Here is a 13,995-nt window from a genome sequence, read left to right as displayed (position 1 = left end):
ATGCTGCGCCGCGGGATCCAGGAAGAAGACGGAGCGGAGGAGAAGCCCTGCCAGGTAATGTATGGTTCTTCTCAAATCGACGGTCGCCCGCCGTGCACCGCTATTCCACCGAGTGATGCGCGTTGGGGGACCGATGATTTTAGGTTTGGCCCTTAATAAAAGATCAGCCGATGACACAATCATCAGCTGATTGTTTTCTCTATTCCACTGAGCGATAATCGGCCAAATCGGGCCGATTATCGCTCCCGTGGAATAGGCCCCTTAGGCTATGTTCCCACACAGTATTTTTGCTCAGCATTTTGCTCAGTATTTTACAACCAAAGGAGTGTATTTATAACACAGAAAGCATATGTTTTCATACTGTTGAAACTTAGTGGAAGGCTGCCAATAAACCACAAATGATTAAAATACTGAGCAAAATACTGCGTGGGAACATAGTATTAAATTTTAGGGTATCCTTTCATACTTTGGTTGACTCGTCTGAGCTTGCTGCCTATTATATGGAACATTCTGATTTTATATATGTACGGTTGGGGTGGTGGTGGTGACACGCCTATAGAGGAATCCCTTTGCAGATTACACATTCAGTATTCAGAATCCCTTTGCAGATTCCACATTCAGTATTCAGTAATGGAAATCTAATGAGTATCTTTAAGGACGTAGTGGCAGAAATCCACCAAATTTTTGCTGTGGAGTCTATATGAGTTTTACCCCCATCTTTATTCAGTGCGGCTCATCTGCGGCTTTCCTATGGACAGTTGCTGTTTACGCACTTATAAATCTTCAGTGTTTTGGTGGAAACAACATGGTATTTCTGTGTGTAACTTCAGACTGATAACCTTCAGACTAGAGGGCTGCCGCCAGATTCAGTCAGACTGCAGGCGACACAGCAGTATTTGTCATATTAACCAGCCTAATTTTCCTGTATTCTTATGAAAAGCTGATAAATGGTTTGGAAGCTGCCTGATGAATCTGCTGGTAATGTTCCAAATTGTAAAATAATCACTCACTGCTACTATTTGCTCATGAAAGATTCATGAATTTCCATATCATTAATGAAAACAAAAAAAGGACTAATTCTACTTTGAGATTGATAAACCTGGGGAGAACACGGCCAACATCTTCCCTGCAAGGCTGCTGGCTGCTTTTCCAAAACCACAATTCATCTCGCAGCTTGAATTCCCTCCCTGTGCCAGTATAAAAACGTTCATTCACTTGCTGAGAGAATGTAATAGCTGTGGAAATATCAGTGCAGACCATTGCCAGAAAGCTGAGAAGGGTTAATTACGCGGCAAGGAATGGCATCCCGATTGGCAGCGCCATTACACCCGCACGTCTGCTTTAAAATGAATGAGGGCTAATTACATTGGTCACAAATGATTATACATCGAGACTAAAAAAAGTGATGCTGTCTACTTAATTACTATTGGCAGAATTATTGTTCACGTTGTTGTTGTTTTTTTGCGCCTCCATCTACCGCTCCGTTATGCGTCTTGAATTTGAATATTTCATATTTTTTAACAAACGGCTCTATAGAGACTGTACAGAACCTCATTGGAAGAAATCAGCGCGCTGCTTGGTCTGGCTGATGTTTTGAAAGCTAATCTCCCGGAGCTGTCAGAGGAACTGTCAGCTGTGTTTATCTTGGTAAGCAGGACGAATAATGAAACTCAATCAGGCTTTCCAATATACACAGTATTTGAGAGGGTGCACAAATGTGAATATACAAATAACAGGGCTCTTATGGTAAATTCATTCTATGCCCAGGCAGTCAATGAGCACTCCAGGCGCAGCCATTTGCACACAATGACCAGAAGTGTGACCTAGTAATTGACTGGCGTCGTTTTTATAGCCGCCGTGCCGCTAAATACAACCTGGAATCCACAGATCGAGTGCCTGTAAGATCAGGCAGATGTCACATTTTGCAGTTTTTTCTCATTATCCTGCTGAAGTTTCCTTCATATTTACTTTATATAGTCAGGAAACTATATTTTATTCTCCAGTGTATTTAAAATAAAAAATAAAATTTTAATTATCAGACTCAAAAATACAGATTTCACAACAATACAATATTTTAGAAACCTGAAGCAGTAATCGGATTCTGTATAAATCCTCAATTTAAGCCATGTGCTTGGTACCTTACAAAACAGACACATGTGGTGTATTACTACAGAGCCATAGGCACTGCATGTGCTCTCATATGATGCCACTGTATCACACTTCCCTGAGGAAGCGCAAAAAGTGAAACGTACATTGGGGAGACGCTGACATGGGTGAGTGGTGATCTGTTTACTGGCTTCCATGGTTTATGGTTCTTTTGGGTGGTAGTTAGTTAGGCGGATACTCTCCATTGTGGGAAGCTTGGACTTGGACTCAAAACCTCCCTTGTGTATACTATTGTTGGTACTGCACTGATGATTATTGGTGTAGTTGTCTGCTGTAGCCTATGTTACTTACCCCACCGTGTCAGTTTATCTGGAATGCCATAAAACATCATGTTATGTAATTTTAAAATGTTTTTGAGTTTTGTGATTTATGAATAAAGATTTTTGGTATTACATTTAGTCCTTTTTTCTGTATACACTGTATCACACTGTATTTTCAGGTAATACCTTGCTGGCTTTAGGAGAGGCCATCAATATCAATTTTGGTGGTCTTGCTCCCTCCAGTCAGCTGATTGCAGGAATTGTGGTCCTTGGGCAGATCCATCTTACCAGACACAGCTCTGTACATGTTATTGCAGTTGTGTCTGGTGCTGCATATAGCTGAGTCCCCTTCACTTAAAGGGTTTTGATCTGCCTCAAGCTGCAGTGCCTGGCATAGCCACTGCATGGTACGGCGCTGTGCCCGAAACACAATAAGGAAATTGCAGCACTTCCCTGAGCTCCAAGGCCCCTTTAATCAGCCAGGAGTCAGACCCCCACTGATCTGATATCCATGGCCTATCCTGAGTATAATCAATATTAAAGTCCTGGAAAACCACTTTAAGATGTCTGTTGGATATGAATAGCCTATAAGCTGCACACACTATATTCACTGGGGAGCTATTAATGTCTGCCTGAATATTACTATTCAATATGTGTTTCCAATGGTCACATATATTTTATGTATGTGTTTTGTTATGTATTTAACTGTTTATGGGTTGACTTAAGCATCTACTGTACATCTATTTTCTAGTATTTCCAGCACACCATTGAGGCTACTGACTGGCATAGCACGCTGGGACTTTAATTCACAACAGCTGGGAAACCATGGGTTGCAGATTACTGTTGGAATTATATTAAGTCATATCCATCCCTGTTTTGGCAGAAAGAAAAATGAAAATGTATGAATTAGCATTCAGATAACTATGGTAGTTCAGATAAAACAGCTCCAGATATAGGCTTAAAGTGACGCTGGTTGACCTCAGGGAGATCAACCAAAACACTGCAGAGACACCATCACGTGTCTCAGCCTCAGTATATTCTAGAACATTGCCCCCTGGGAAATCAAATATGCAAAAGAACACTGCAGAGAGACCATCACATGTCTTGACGTCAGTGAACTAGCCAGACCTTCCTCCGGGAAAGAACAACCAAGTCCAGGAATGTCTCCCAATCAAGGAAACCACCCAAGCAAGGTATCCATCCACAGACAGCTGTTTCGGGTAATTTGCCCCTCATCAGTGTGGAGTAGGATTCCCACTAGACAGAAACCTACTCCACACTGATGAGGGGCAAATACCCCGAAACAGCTGTCTGTGGATGGATACCTTGCTTGGGTCGTTTCCTTGATTGGAGACATTCCTGGGCTTGGTTGTTCCTTTCCGGAGGAAGGTCTGGCTAGTTCACTGACGTCGAGACATGTGATGGTGTCTTTGCCATTTTCTTTTGCATAGGCTTAAAGTGATACTGTCACCCCAGTTTTCCTGTATGCGGTTATTGGCACCATCAGTTTTAGAACGTGTCACTAAAGGGGGGGCTTAGCATCTGTTAAACCCCCCTCTACTTGCCTTGGTCCAGTGCTGTTATCCATGTTTCCCCTGTGATGAGGTACAGAGAGGGTGTTTAATGGATGCTCCCTCCCCGAACCTCCCCAGCTAGTTACCTGAGGGACGTATGGCCACTCATAGGTCATGTCTCTGTCTCTCCCATATATAGTGTGCCCGGATAGCTGAGTTCTCCGGTTAAGCCTATACGAACGCCCTTGTGTGTTCGAGTCAGGACCCTTGGTCTGTTTTTCCACGCTCCCCCGTGTGGTCTACTCCTCACAGGCTCTGGGCGGGCCACGTTAGTGGTCCCTGCCCATCCTAGTGTCTGGGTCTTTGTTACCCGACTCCCTCCCCGCCCCTTCACCTGTTTCCCTTTGATTTGTTGTCCCAGTCCCTCTCCTAGTGTGTGTGTGGGTGTGTGTGTGCGTGTGTCCGTCCACCTCCCTGAGAGATGTCGTCTATCCTTTGTGTTTCCCTCAATGCACAGGGGCTGAACGTTCCGGAGAAGCGATCTTCCCTGTTACGACTCCTGTGGGCTAAGCGGGCCGGTGTGGCCTTCCTGCAGGAGACTCATTTTCGTGCTGATAGCCTGCAAAAACTGTCAGATCGTAACTTCCCTGATGTGTACTACAGTTGTTCTCCCGACTCCAAAACCAAAGGAGTCGCCATTTTGATATCTCGGTCAGCCTCATGGGAATACATAGACCACAGGGCGGATAAGGAGGGATGCTACCTCTTTGTGAAAGGCACGATGGCGGGTACGTTATGTACCTTCGGTACAGTGTACCTCCCTAACAGCAGCCAGTCAACCTTTCTGGATCAGTGTCTTCTGGCGGGAGAGGATTTCTTGGAGGGTCTGTTGGGTTTTGGGGGGGACCTCAATATGGCGTTGGACCCTGTTCTGGACTCTTCGTCCGGACACTCCTCTCTCCCCTTTTCTTCCCTGCGCCGCGCCAAAAGGTCTCTTTACTCCTTCCAGTTGATGGATGCATGGCGCATCCTGCACCCGCAGGACAAAGATTTCACTTTCTTCTCTCACCCTCATAATTCTTACTCTCGTATCGATTATCTTTTTGTTTCCCACTCTCATCTGGACCGTGTGGTCGCCGCCTCTATAGACCCGATCTCCTTTTCGGATCACGCTCTCATCTCCCTCTCTCTCTCTTTTCCCCTACCGCACCCTAGATCGTGGCGCTGGCGCCTTAATGAGACCTTACTGAAGGACCCGGGGGTCCTCGCCGAAGTGCGAACTGAACTAACTAATTACTTTTCCACCAACGTCACCTCCGACGTGTCCCCATCAGTGATCTGGGAAGCTCACAAATGTTACATCAGAGGCACCCTTATTAAGCTCGCATCCCGGCTTAAGAAGGAACGCTCAGCGAAGATAAAATCACTGGTCTCCCAGATCGCTGATCTGGATAAAAGTCATAAGCGGACTCTTACCCCGACCGTGGGTGCGGAGCTGGCCGCCCTCCGTAGCAAGCTCCGGGACCTTACCTTCTCCTCTGCCAGGGCCTCGCTGGCGCGCTGCCGCCGCCACTATTTTGAATTCGGCAACAAGCCGGGCAAGACTCTGGCTCGTGCGCTCCGGGTCCAAAGGTCTCGCTCCTTTATACCTTTCATATCCTCTCCGTCGGGCTCTAAACTCTCTTTAACCTCGCACATAGCAGACGCTTTCCGTTCATATTATCATGAACTGTATAACCTTCCACCCTCGATGTCCTCTTCGGTTGCTTTGCGCTCAGCGATTTCCGATTACCTGTCGAGCTCAGGCCTCCCCTCCCTGCCGGAGGAGAGCATATCCCTATTGGAGGCCCCCATCACATCCACGGAGTGGAACTGGGCTATCAAATCCTCCCCGTCGGGAAAGGCCCCTGGCCCTGATGGGCTTACGCTTCCGTACTACAAAATCTTCTCTCCCCTGCTCCGTGATCACTTTCTAGCGGCCTATAATTCCCTTACTGCCGATTCTCATCTTCCCCTCGACTCCCTGCGCGCCCACATTACCGTTATCCCCAAGGACGGAAAAGACCCCTCCCTTTGTCAGAACTATCGCCCTATCTCCCTCCTGAACCTCGACCTAAAACTCTTTTCCAAGATCCTGGCCTCCCGTCTCACTCCACTTCTACAACCTATCATTCACCTAGACCAAGTGGGCTTTATGCCCACCCGGGAGGCCAGGGATAACACCACTAGGGCCCTCAATCTCATACACTATGCCCACTCTGGCACCCCACCCACGATGCTCCTCTCTACCGACGCGGAGAAGGCCTTTGACAGAGTCGGCTGGCCCTTCCTGACCGCCACCCTCCAACATTTGGGACTAGGTCCCCGCATGTTGGCCTGGATCGGTTCTCTCTATTCACGTCCTTCGGCTCAGGTCTCTGTCAACGGCCTTCTCTCGTCTCCTTTCCCTATACACAACGGCACCCGTCAGGGATGCCCACTCTCCCCCTTAATCTTCATACTGACATTGGAGCCCTTCCTACGTCATGTCAGACAGAACGTAAATATATCGGGGGTACGAGTGGGGTCGGTCACCCACAAGGTAGCGGCCTACGCGGACGATCTGCTCTTTTTTCTCACCCACCCTACGGTTTCTCTCCCCAATCTTCTCTCTGAGCTTACCAGATTTCAAACCCTATCCAACTATAAAATTAACCTTCAGAAGTCCGAGGCGCTGAACCTCTCTCTTTCCCGCTCGCTGGCCTCCACTCTCGCAGAATCTTTCCCTTTTCGCTGGTCGAGATCCTCTCTATCCTATCTAGGAGTCCAGCTTACCCCCTCTATCTCCGATCTATTCAGGGTTAATTTCCCTCCCATGCTGAAAAAGATTGAAGCGGACTTGTCTGGGTGGCACCGGGGCACCTTCACTTGGTTCGGCCGTTGTTCCATCTTCAAGATGAACATCCTTCCTAGACTTCTGTACCTCTTTCAAGCCCTGCCGGTGTCGGTGCCCCTGAGCTTCTTCAGACAACTTTCCTCTTTGCTGACCAAGTTCATCTGGGCCCACAAACAGCCCAGAATAGCGAAATCAGTCTTGTATCGGCCAAAGACGCGAGGTGGGCTGGGCCTCCCCAACATTCTTCACTACTATGTAGCCAGCCACCTCGTCAGGGTGATAGACTGGCACCGACACTGTTCATCAAAACTGTGGGTCGGCCTTGAAATGTCTCTCGTCCCCCTCTCCCTGTTGGCGGCTCCTTGGCTTCCCAACTCCAGCAGATTGGTCGGGTCTCACCCGACAGTCGTCCCGACTCTTAAGATCTGCCAGAAATACTTCTCCTCGGCCTCTCTAGCTCCTCACCCATCCCCCTTGTTTCCGGTCATCGGCTCCCCCTCGTTTTCGGCTGGATCCGCTGACCCTGTTTTCCGGGAATGGCTCCAAGCTGGCTCCTTCCGTGCACGTAACTTTCTGCGGGGGTCAGCCTGGGTGTCCCTTACTGAACTCCGTGATCTCCCCGACCCTGCCCCTTTAGGGTTCTGGAGAGCCCTACAGTTGCACCACTTCCTACTCTCCTTACCTGCTCCATCCTCTTTTTCTCGCACGCTCACTCAGCTAGAAACGTTATGCCTTGGTGTGGGCCCTCTCCGACACACTCTCTCCCTTCTATACGCCGTGCTGGGCTCCCCCCCGGAACAGCCGCCTCCTCCATTCCTTACCGCCTGGGAACAAGACTTACACATCTCATTTACGGGCCCACAAGTGGACCGTATTTATACTTGTACTCATACCTCCTCCATCTCCTCCCGCTTACAGGAGGCGGGTTATAAGATTCTCTCTAGATGGTACCGGGTTCCGGTCCGCCTTCACAGAATCTTTCCTGATGTGTCCCCCCTGTGCTGGAGAAACTGCGGTGAGGAAGGGACCCTCCTCCATACCTTCTGGAGTTGCCCCAAACTGGTCCCCTTTTGGAGAGAGGTTTGGCGTATTGCCTCGACCTTTACTGACTCTCCTTTACCTTTCTCTCCGTCACTGTTTCTCTTGCACCTGTCGGACATCCCGCTGAGAGGCTATCGCCGCTCCCTTCTCCGCCATCTGGTCAATGCCGCCAGGGCCTGTATCCCTGCCCTCTGGAGGCAACAGGCTCCCCCCACCGTTGCTATGTGGTTACGGAAGGTGGAGGACCTGAAATATATGGAGGACCTTACCGCCCAATTGCATGACCGGAACTCCAGGTTCTTTCAAACCTGGTACTACTGGGAACAGTTCGCTGATTCCGACGAATATAAGACCTTCATCTCTCAGTGAGGTGCCTCGCTCCCCCCCCCACCTCCCCTGTTTTGTTTCTTCCAATGTTGATGTGTATGCAGATTGTCATCACCCTTGCCCTTCGTGTGCTCCTTGGTGTTGTAGCTTCCCCCCTTTACCCCTCCCTCCCCCCTCTCCGGTTGTTACTGCCTCTCGCTCCTCTCTACTCCTGAGCGACAGCTCTTTTTTCTCTCACATGATGAGTCGCCCCCCATTTTCACAGATGGCCTCCCCGTTGTGGGAGTTACTCGGTGTAAACTCTGTTGGTAATGTTGAGCCATGTTGGCTCTTTGTCTTATAGTTCGCGCACCCGACGGTGCAGTGTTCTTACTCTGATGTGTACAGCTGATGGTATACTTGTATCTTTTTGGAAAATTTTGAAAATGAATAAAATTTAGAATTAAAAAAAAAAAAAAAAAAGGGGTTATCCAGAATTCGAAAAAGCAAGGCTGCTGTCTTGCAGAAACAGTGCCATCCCTGTCCCCAGGTTGTGAGTAGTATTACAGTTCAGTTCTATTCACTATAATGGAACCAAGCTGCAAGAGTGACACTGTTTGTGGAAGAAAGCAGCTGTATTTTTCAGTTGTAGAAAATTCTGCAGTGTTTCTGCACCAAAACCAATGCATTCAAAAATCTTGCTGGAATTTTTTTTCTGTGTGAACATACCCTTCAGGAATTGTAGCATTGTTTTTCCCGATATAGAGCTCCCTGCAAGGTTAGAGATCTATAGGGGTATGTTCACACAGTGTAGATACTGTGGATTATCTGCACTATGTGGATGTACATAAAATCTACAAGTTATCAGAAACAGATGTTGGATACTTGAAGCATTGAAACAATGCAGGAAATTTGTAGCGGATCTCATATTGTGTGAACATACCACAAAGAGATGTCAGGACAATAAACCTTCCTGTTGTTTTTAGGTCTAACGTAGGTTATACTCATAGCTGCACACAGTCATGGTACTGTAAACAGTCTAACCTCCCTGGCACCTTAAGGGAAAGATGCAGTATAGGTCCTCACCACAAATGGGAATAGATCCCTTACCACACCCATCAGACCGACAGATATGTAATGGTGGTGAAGGGTAGAGATGGTCGGGCGGCGCTGATGTTCAGGTTCGTGCAGATTTGGTCCATCGGCGTTTGGCTCCCGCTGTCTTCCCGTTCCGTGGGGGGGGTGTGGGCGGCCCGAGTCCTGCCTGGAGGGCAGGAGTGCAGCCTATGGCCCGGGCTGTGTTCCTGTTTTCCGGGCGGGGCTTGGTCTGTCTCCGCTTTCCCCGCGGGGCGGGGGGACTGCGGGAGTCGGGTGCCGGTGGTTCGGGTTTGTGCGGGCCTGGGCATCGGCGTTGTTCGATCGTCTCTAGTGCAGAGAACCTTGTGCAGATGGGCAGTTGTCCGTAGCAACCAATCAGATTCTAGCATTCATTTTGCAGAGAGCTTTTTAAAGATGAAGACTGGAATCTGCCTGGTTGATGTGGACGACTGCTCCACTGTTTCCCTGTAAAAGGTTTTCCTTTATGATGCGACAGCTGCAATCTGCCTTTTATTTGTACCTTCAACTAATCCTTCCTGTTGATGCCTCTATTCTTAATGGATGCTAAGCCCTGCCTTAGTGACTGATGGTGTCAATACCCCCACACAGGAAAACTGGGGTATCACTTTAAGAAGAAACTCTCTGCAAGTAAGAGGGAAGGAAAGATTGTCTTACTTTGTTAGGTTTCCAGGGAGAACTGTCAGAGGGATGAGTAATTGTATTAGGAATAACCATGTTAAAGCTATTATGGTCTATAAGTTTACCTCCCAAGTGTCCCTATCTTTGTAGTGTTTTTTTTAGAAGGCTGCCATAAAGATTAGTGGGAACCTACAGGCCATTTGAACTCCACCGCAAATTTTGGGAAGAAGGATATGCAAAGCAGCTCTCTGATTCAATCTTTTGGTGGTGGCTTTTCCTGCAAGTCAGTGTTTGACTGTGTTAAGAAGCCTTATCACATGCCTAGAGATTTAATAAACCAATCACTTCCCAGAAGGAGGATTTACCCACCTGTAAACAACTGGTAGGGGGGTTTGCCCTGTAGTGATGAGGGACAAGAAATAAAACAGCTGTAGATAGGTAAATCCTAAATCATGGCCAAAGGCATCTTTGGCTGTCCAGGCTTAATGGGAATTGTAGTTTTGCAACAGCTGCAGGGTCATAGGTTCCCCACCACTGACTTAACGCTTCTTATTGGTGTCAAACAACGACGCAGGGAAAGCTATTTCCAATAGGTAGCATTAGAGAGCCACTCTTGTATACTTTTAGACATGCATGCCTAAAGCTTACCTGTTCCTAAAACTAACCTTTGACATGCCATTGTACATGTCAAAAGTTATTGATCAGAGCAGGTCTTACTGCTGAGACCTGCTCTGATCAGAAGATATAGCGGCAGCGCGATGCAATCCCCGGCCAGCCTCACAGTCCTTCAATATTCCCTACAGAAGTCTATGAGAAATTATTGATGGAATGCAGGGCTGGCCGGGGGAGAGGATTGCCCTCCTGTGGTCTTTCCGCTATATGTCTGATGACTTGTAACGACTGCTGTACGATAGTCGAACTGTGTAATAGGCTCTGTAAGCAATCCGGAATATTGGTCCATTTAATATAGCCCTTAGTATGTGTCACTTACTCAGACTCCTGCCAAGAGATCCATTTATTGCCACAAGGTTGCATCTGTTGTTACCAGCCTTTTGGTTTTGATGATTTTTTAATGTATACTAAGTAGATGTTCTTTTTTAGTGGTACGTTTCAGCTTTAGCCCCTGCTTATAAATGATGAACATTAAAGTGTTAAAGAAGAAGTCTGGCAAAAACAAAAAAATATATAGCAGGCAGGGAGGTGCGACTCCATAATAAAGAATCAATACTTGCCTGTCCCTGTGCCCTTGTAGGGCTACATCACCGCTCCCGGACCCCTGCCGACCTCCTGCAGCTTCTGCTCCTACCATGACCCAGCTCAGAACTGTCCGCTCAGCCAGTCACTTACTGGGATTAGACACTGCTGCAGTCACTGACTGGCTGAGTGGGTCCTCCCTGCCAGGTTGTGACAACACCAGAACCCAGGAAAAACTGGAGCCTAACTGTGGTCGGGGAGCTGGTAATGTGGCACTGCAGGGGCACAGGGACGGGTAAGTATGGATTCTTTTTTATGTTCCTGCATCCCCTACCTGCTTTGCATTTTTGTTTTTTTGGCTGGATATCTGTTTCAAATTACCTGAAGCCAGAAAAAAAAAGAAAAAAAATGAAAATTTCATATGGCTGTAACATCCAAGGTAATAATATGCAGTCTTTTTCTCCAAGGACCAGAATTTCTATCTTCTAGACTTGTCAATGTCTATTCGTTCAGGACCAATGTGTGACAGAATTTATATCCCATGGGCCTACATAGCGATATCTCCATCTCCTTTCTCAGATTACGAGCCTGCATGATTACATCAGTATGTTCCCTGTGCACTCATCTTCTCTCCTCCTATATATACTATATATGCCAGAAATACAGACCAGACATATGCCAAACATCTAGACAATACAGTTGCAGATCTATTGCATTTATGCCCATCAAAGAAAACACATTTAATATTTTTTATGCATTTAAAGGGGTTATCTAGTGTTCGAAAAACATGGCCACTTTTTTTTTCCAGAGATAACACCACTCTTGTCTCCAGTTAAGATGTGGTTTGCAGTTAAGGTCCATTCACTTCAATGGAACTGAGTTGCAAAACCTGCACCCAAATTGGGTACAATAGCCGTGTTGTCTCTGGAAGAAAGTGGGCATGTTTTTCTAATGTTGGATAACCCCTTTAAGCAGGCCGAAAAACCATATTTGACTTAAAGGGGTTGTCCAGCGAAAATCTTTTTCTTTCAAATCAACTGATGTCCAAAAGTTATAAAGATTTGTAATTCACTTCTATTACAAAATCTCAAGTCTTCCGATACTTATTAGGTGCAGTATGTCCTGCAGGAAATGTTGTTGTATTTTCAGTCTGACACAGTGCTCTCTGCTGAAATCTCTGGCCGAGACAGGAACTCTGTCTCAGTTTTATATGAATCCCCATAGAAAACCTCTCCTGCTCTGGACAGTTCCTGTCTCGGCCAGAGATGTCAGCACAGAGCAGTGTGTCAGACTGAAAATAAAACATTTTCTGCAGGACATACAGCAGCTAATAAGTATGGGAAGACTTAAGATTTTTTAATAGAAATAAATTACAAATCTTTATAACTTTCTGACACCAGTTGATTTGAAAGAAAAAGATATTCGCTGGACAACCCCTTTAATTTCTCAATTCAGTTAGACAAAAGAAGTGACAATATATATTGCCATAAGGATGCTCTTTTTCCATACAACAAATCCAAACAGTTGGTGAAAGAGTTTCCCAGGGTGTGTGCCAAATACAGTATGCACTGCAAATAAAGTGTGAACAGAGGCTTACTCGAGCTCCTATAATGCAGTGCATTCTTTTAAGTGTTTTGTAAAGATATAAAGAACAATTGTGAGTATAGTGGCCAAGATAAGCAAAGAAATTCATTACTTTGGCAAATGTGAAATATCCTTGTTATAGTATAAGGTGATGATAATTACTAAGTATTTCTAGGTAATGATTAAACACTGCTCTTTTATTTATCTTTTCTGTAGACAATGGGGAAAAAAATCCCACCAACTATGGCATCTCAAGAATCTCTGAAGATGGAATCAGAAAACAAATCAAAAAGTAAGTTTTTATTCTGTATACAAAAGTTAGGCTGGGTTCACAGTGTGTTTTGTGGGTCCCCCCCCCATAAAATGGATATGTTAAATGGACTGCAAAAACACATATTGAACTCAGCCTTACAGTTTTAGTAAAAAATGAAATAAAAAATAAAAAAATCTGTCATTGTCCTACCATAGAGAATACCATATCTGTTTTACAGTGATTGTATAATGGTGTCATACATGCCATACAGGGGCTCTAAAAGAGATGAGCACCATATAGCTCTGTATGTAATAAGTTTTCCACTCCCACATCAGGCCTGGCTTTCTTGGCCTGGGGCCTCTTTCAGCCTGTCCTGTTAGGAGGATCTGCATAGGCAAAAGAAAACAAACTAGTATGAGACCTCCTCCACTGGTATATTGACAGCAGCATTTAGAAATATTTAGAAGCATTTAAAATAGCCATCCTTGAAGATTGCTTCATGTCGGCTATTGCTGAAAGCGGATGGCAGGCTCCCCAGCTCTCTCTACACACCCTTTACAGGGTATTCCCATTATCAGTTACGATAGTTAAACTTGTAAACCTTTTGGCAAATACATTCATTTAGAAAACTTGCCTTCTCCTCATGGTATTCCCACTTTTTTCCTCCAATCAGTGACAGCTCATTGCCTAGGTTACCGACCACCACTCTGCTCTAAGAGCAGTGGTCTGGCTGGTGTATATATAGCTATAGTATACATATTTATATATATTATACTGTATATATACACTAAAATTCTAAATGTGTACATTATAGCACAATGTACACCAGCCAGACCACAGATTTTAGAGCAGAGTGGTAGTTGGTAACCTAGCCAACAAGCTGTCAACACTGAGAGGAAGAGAGCGGCATATCAGGAGAAGGAGGCAAAAGAATGTATTTGCGGAAAATATTGAAAGGAGAAGTCTGACAATTTATAAAATCCGGCAGCTGGCAGGGGGGAAATAGATTACAAGTACGGACTTACCTCTCCCTGTACCTACGGTGATCAGCGGGACAAGGCCTAC

At 46.1% G+C, this 13,995-nt stretch overlaps 1 protein-coding gene across 2 annotated transcripts in view; it reads left to right on the top strand.

Annotated features, from left to right (window-relative positions):
- Positions 1-13,995, top strand: part of SH3KBP1 (SH3 domain containing kinase binding protein 1) — a 249,651-nt gene that overhangs the window by 182,211 nt on the left and 53,445 nt on the right. For both annotated transcript variants that reach the window (XM_069946144.1, XM_069946145.1), the window contains one exon: positions 12,894-12,969. In XM_069946144.1, coding sequence (XP_069802245.1) covers positions 12,894-12,969 — 76 coding nt within the window. The remainder of the gene's footprint in view (positions 1-12,893; positions 12,970-13,995) is intronic.

This window comes from Dendropsophus ebraccatus, chromosome 11 (genome assembly GCF_027789765.1).
Source record: "Dendropsophus ebraccatus isolate aDenEbr1 chromosome 11, aDenEbr1.pat, whole genome shotgun sequence".
Classification (NCBI taxonomy): domain Eukaryota; kingdom Metazoa; phylum Chordata; class Amphibia; order Anura; family Hylidae; genus Dendropsophus; species Dendropsophus ebraccatus.
This window is presented reverse-complemented; position numbering and strand designations above follow the sequence as displayed.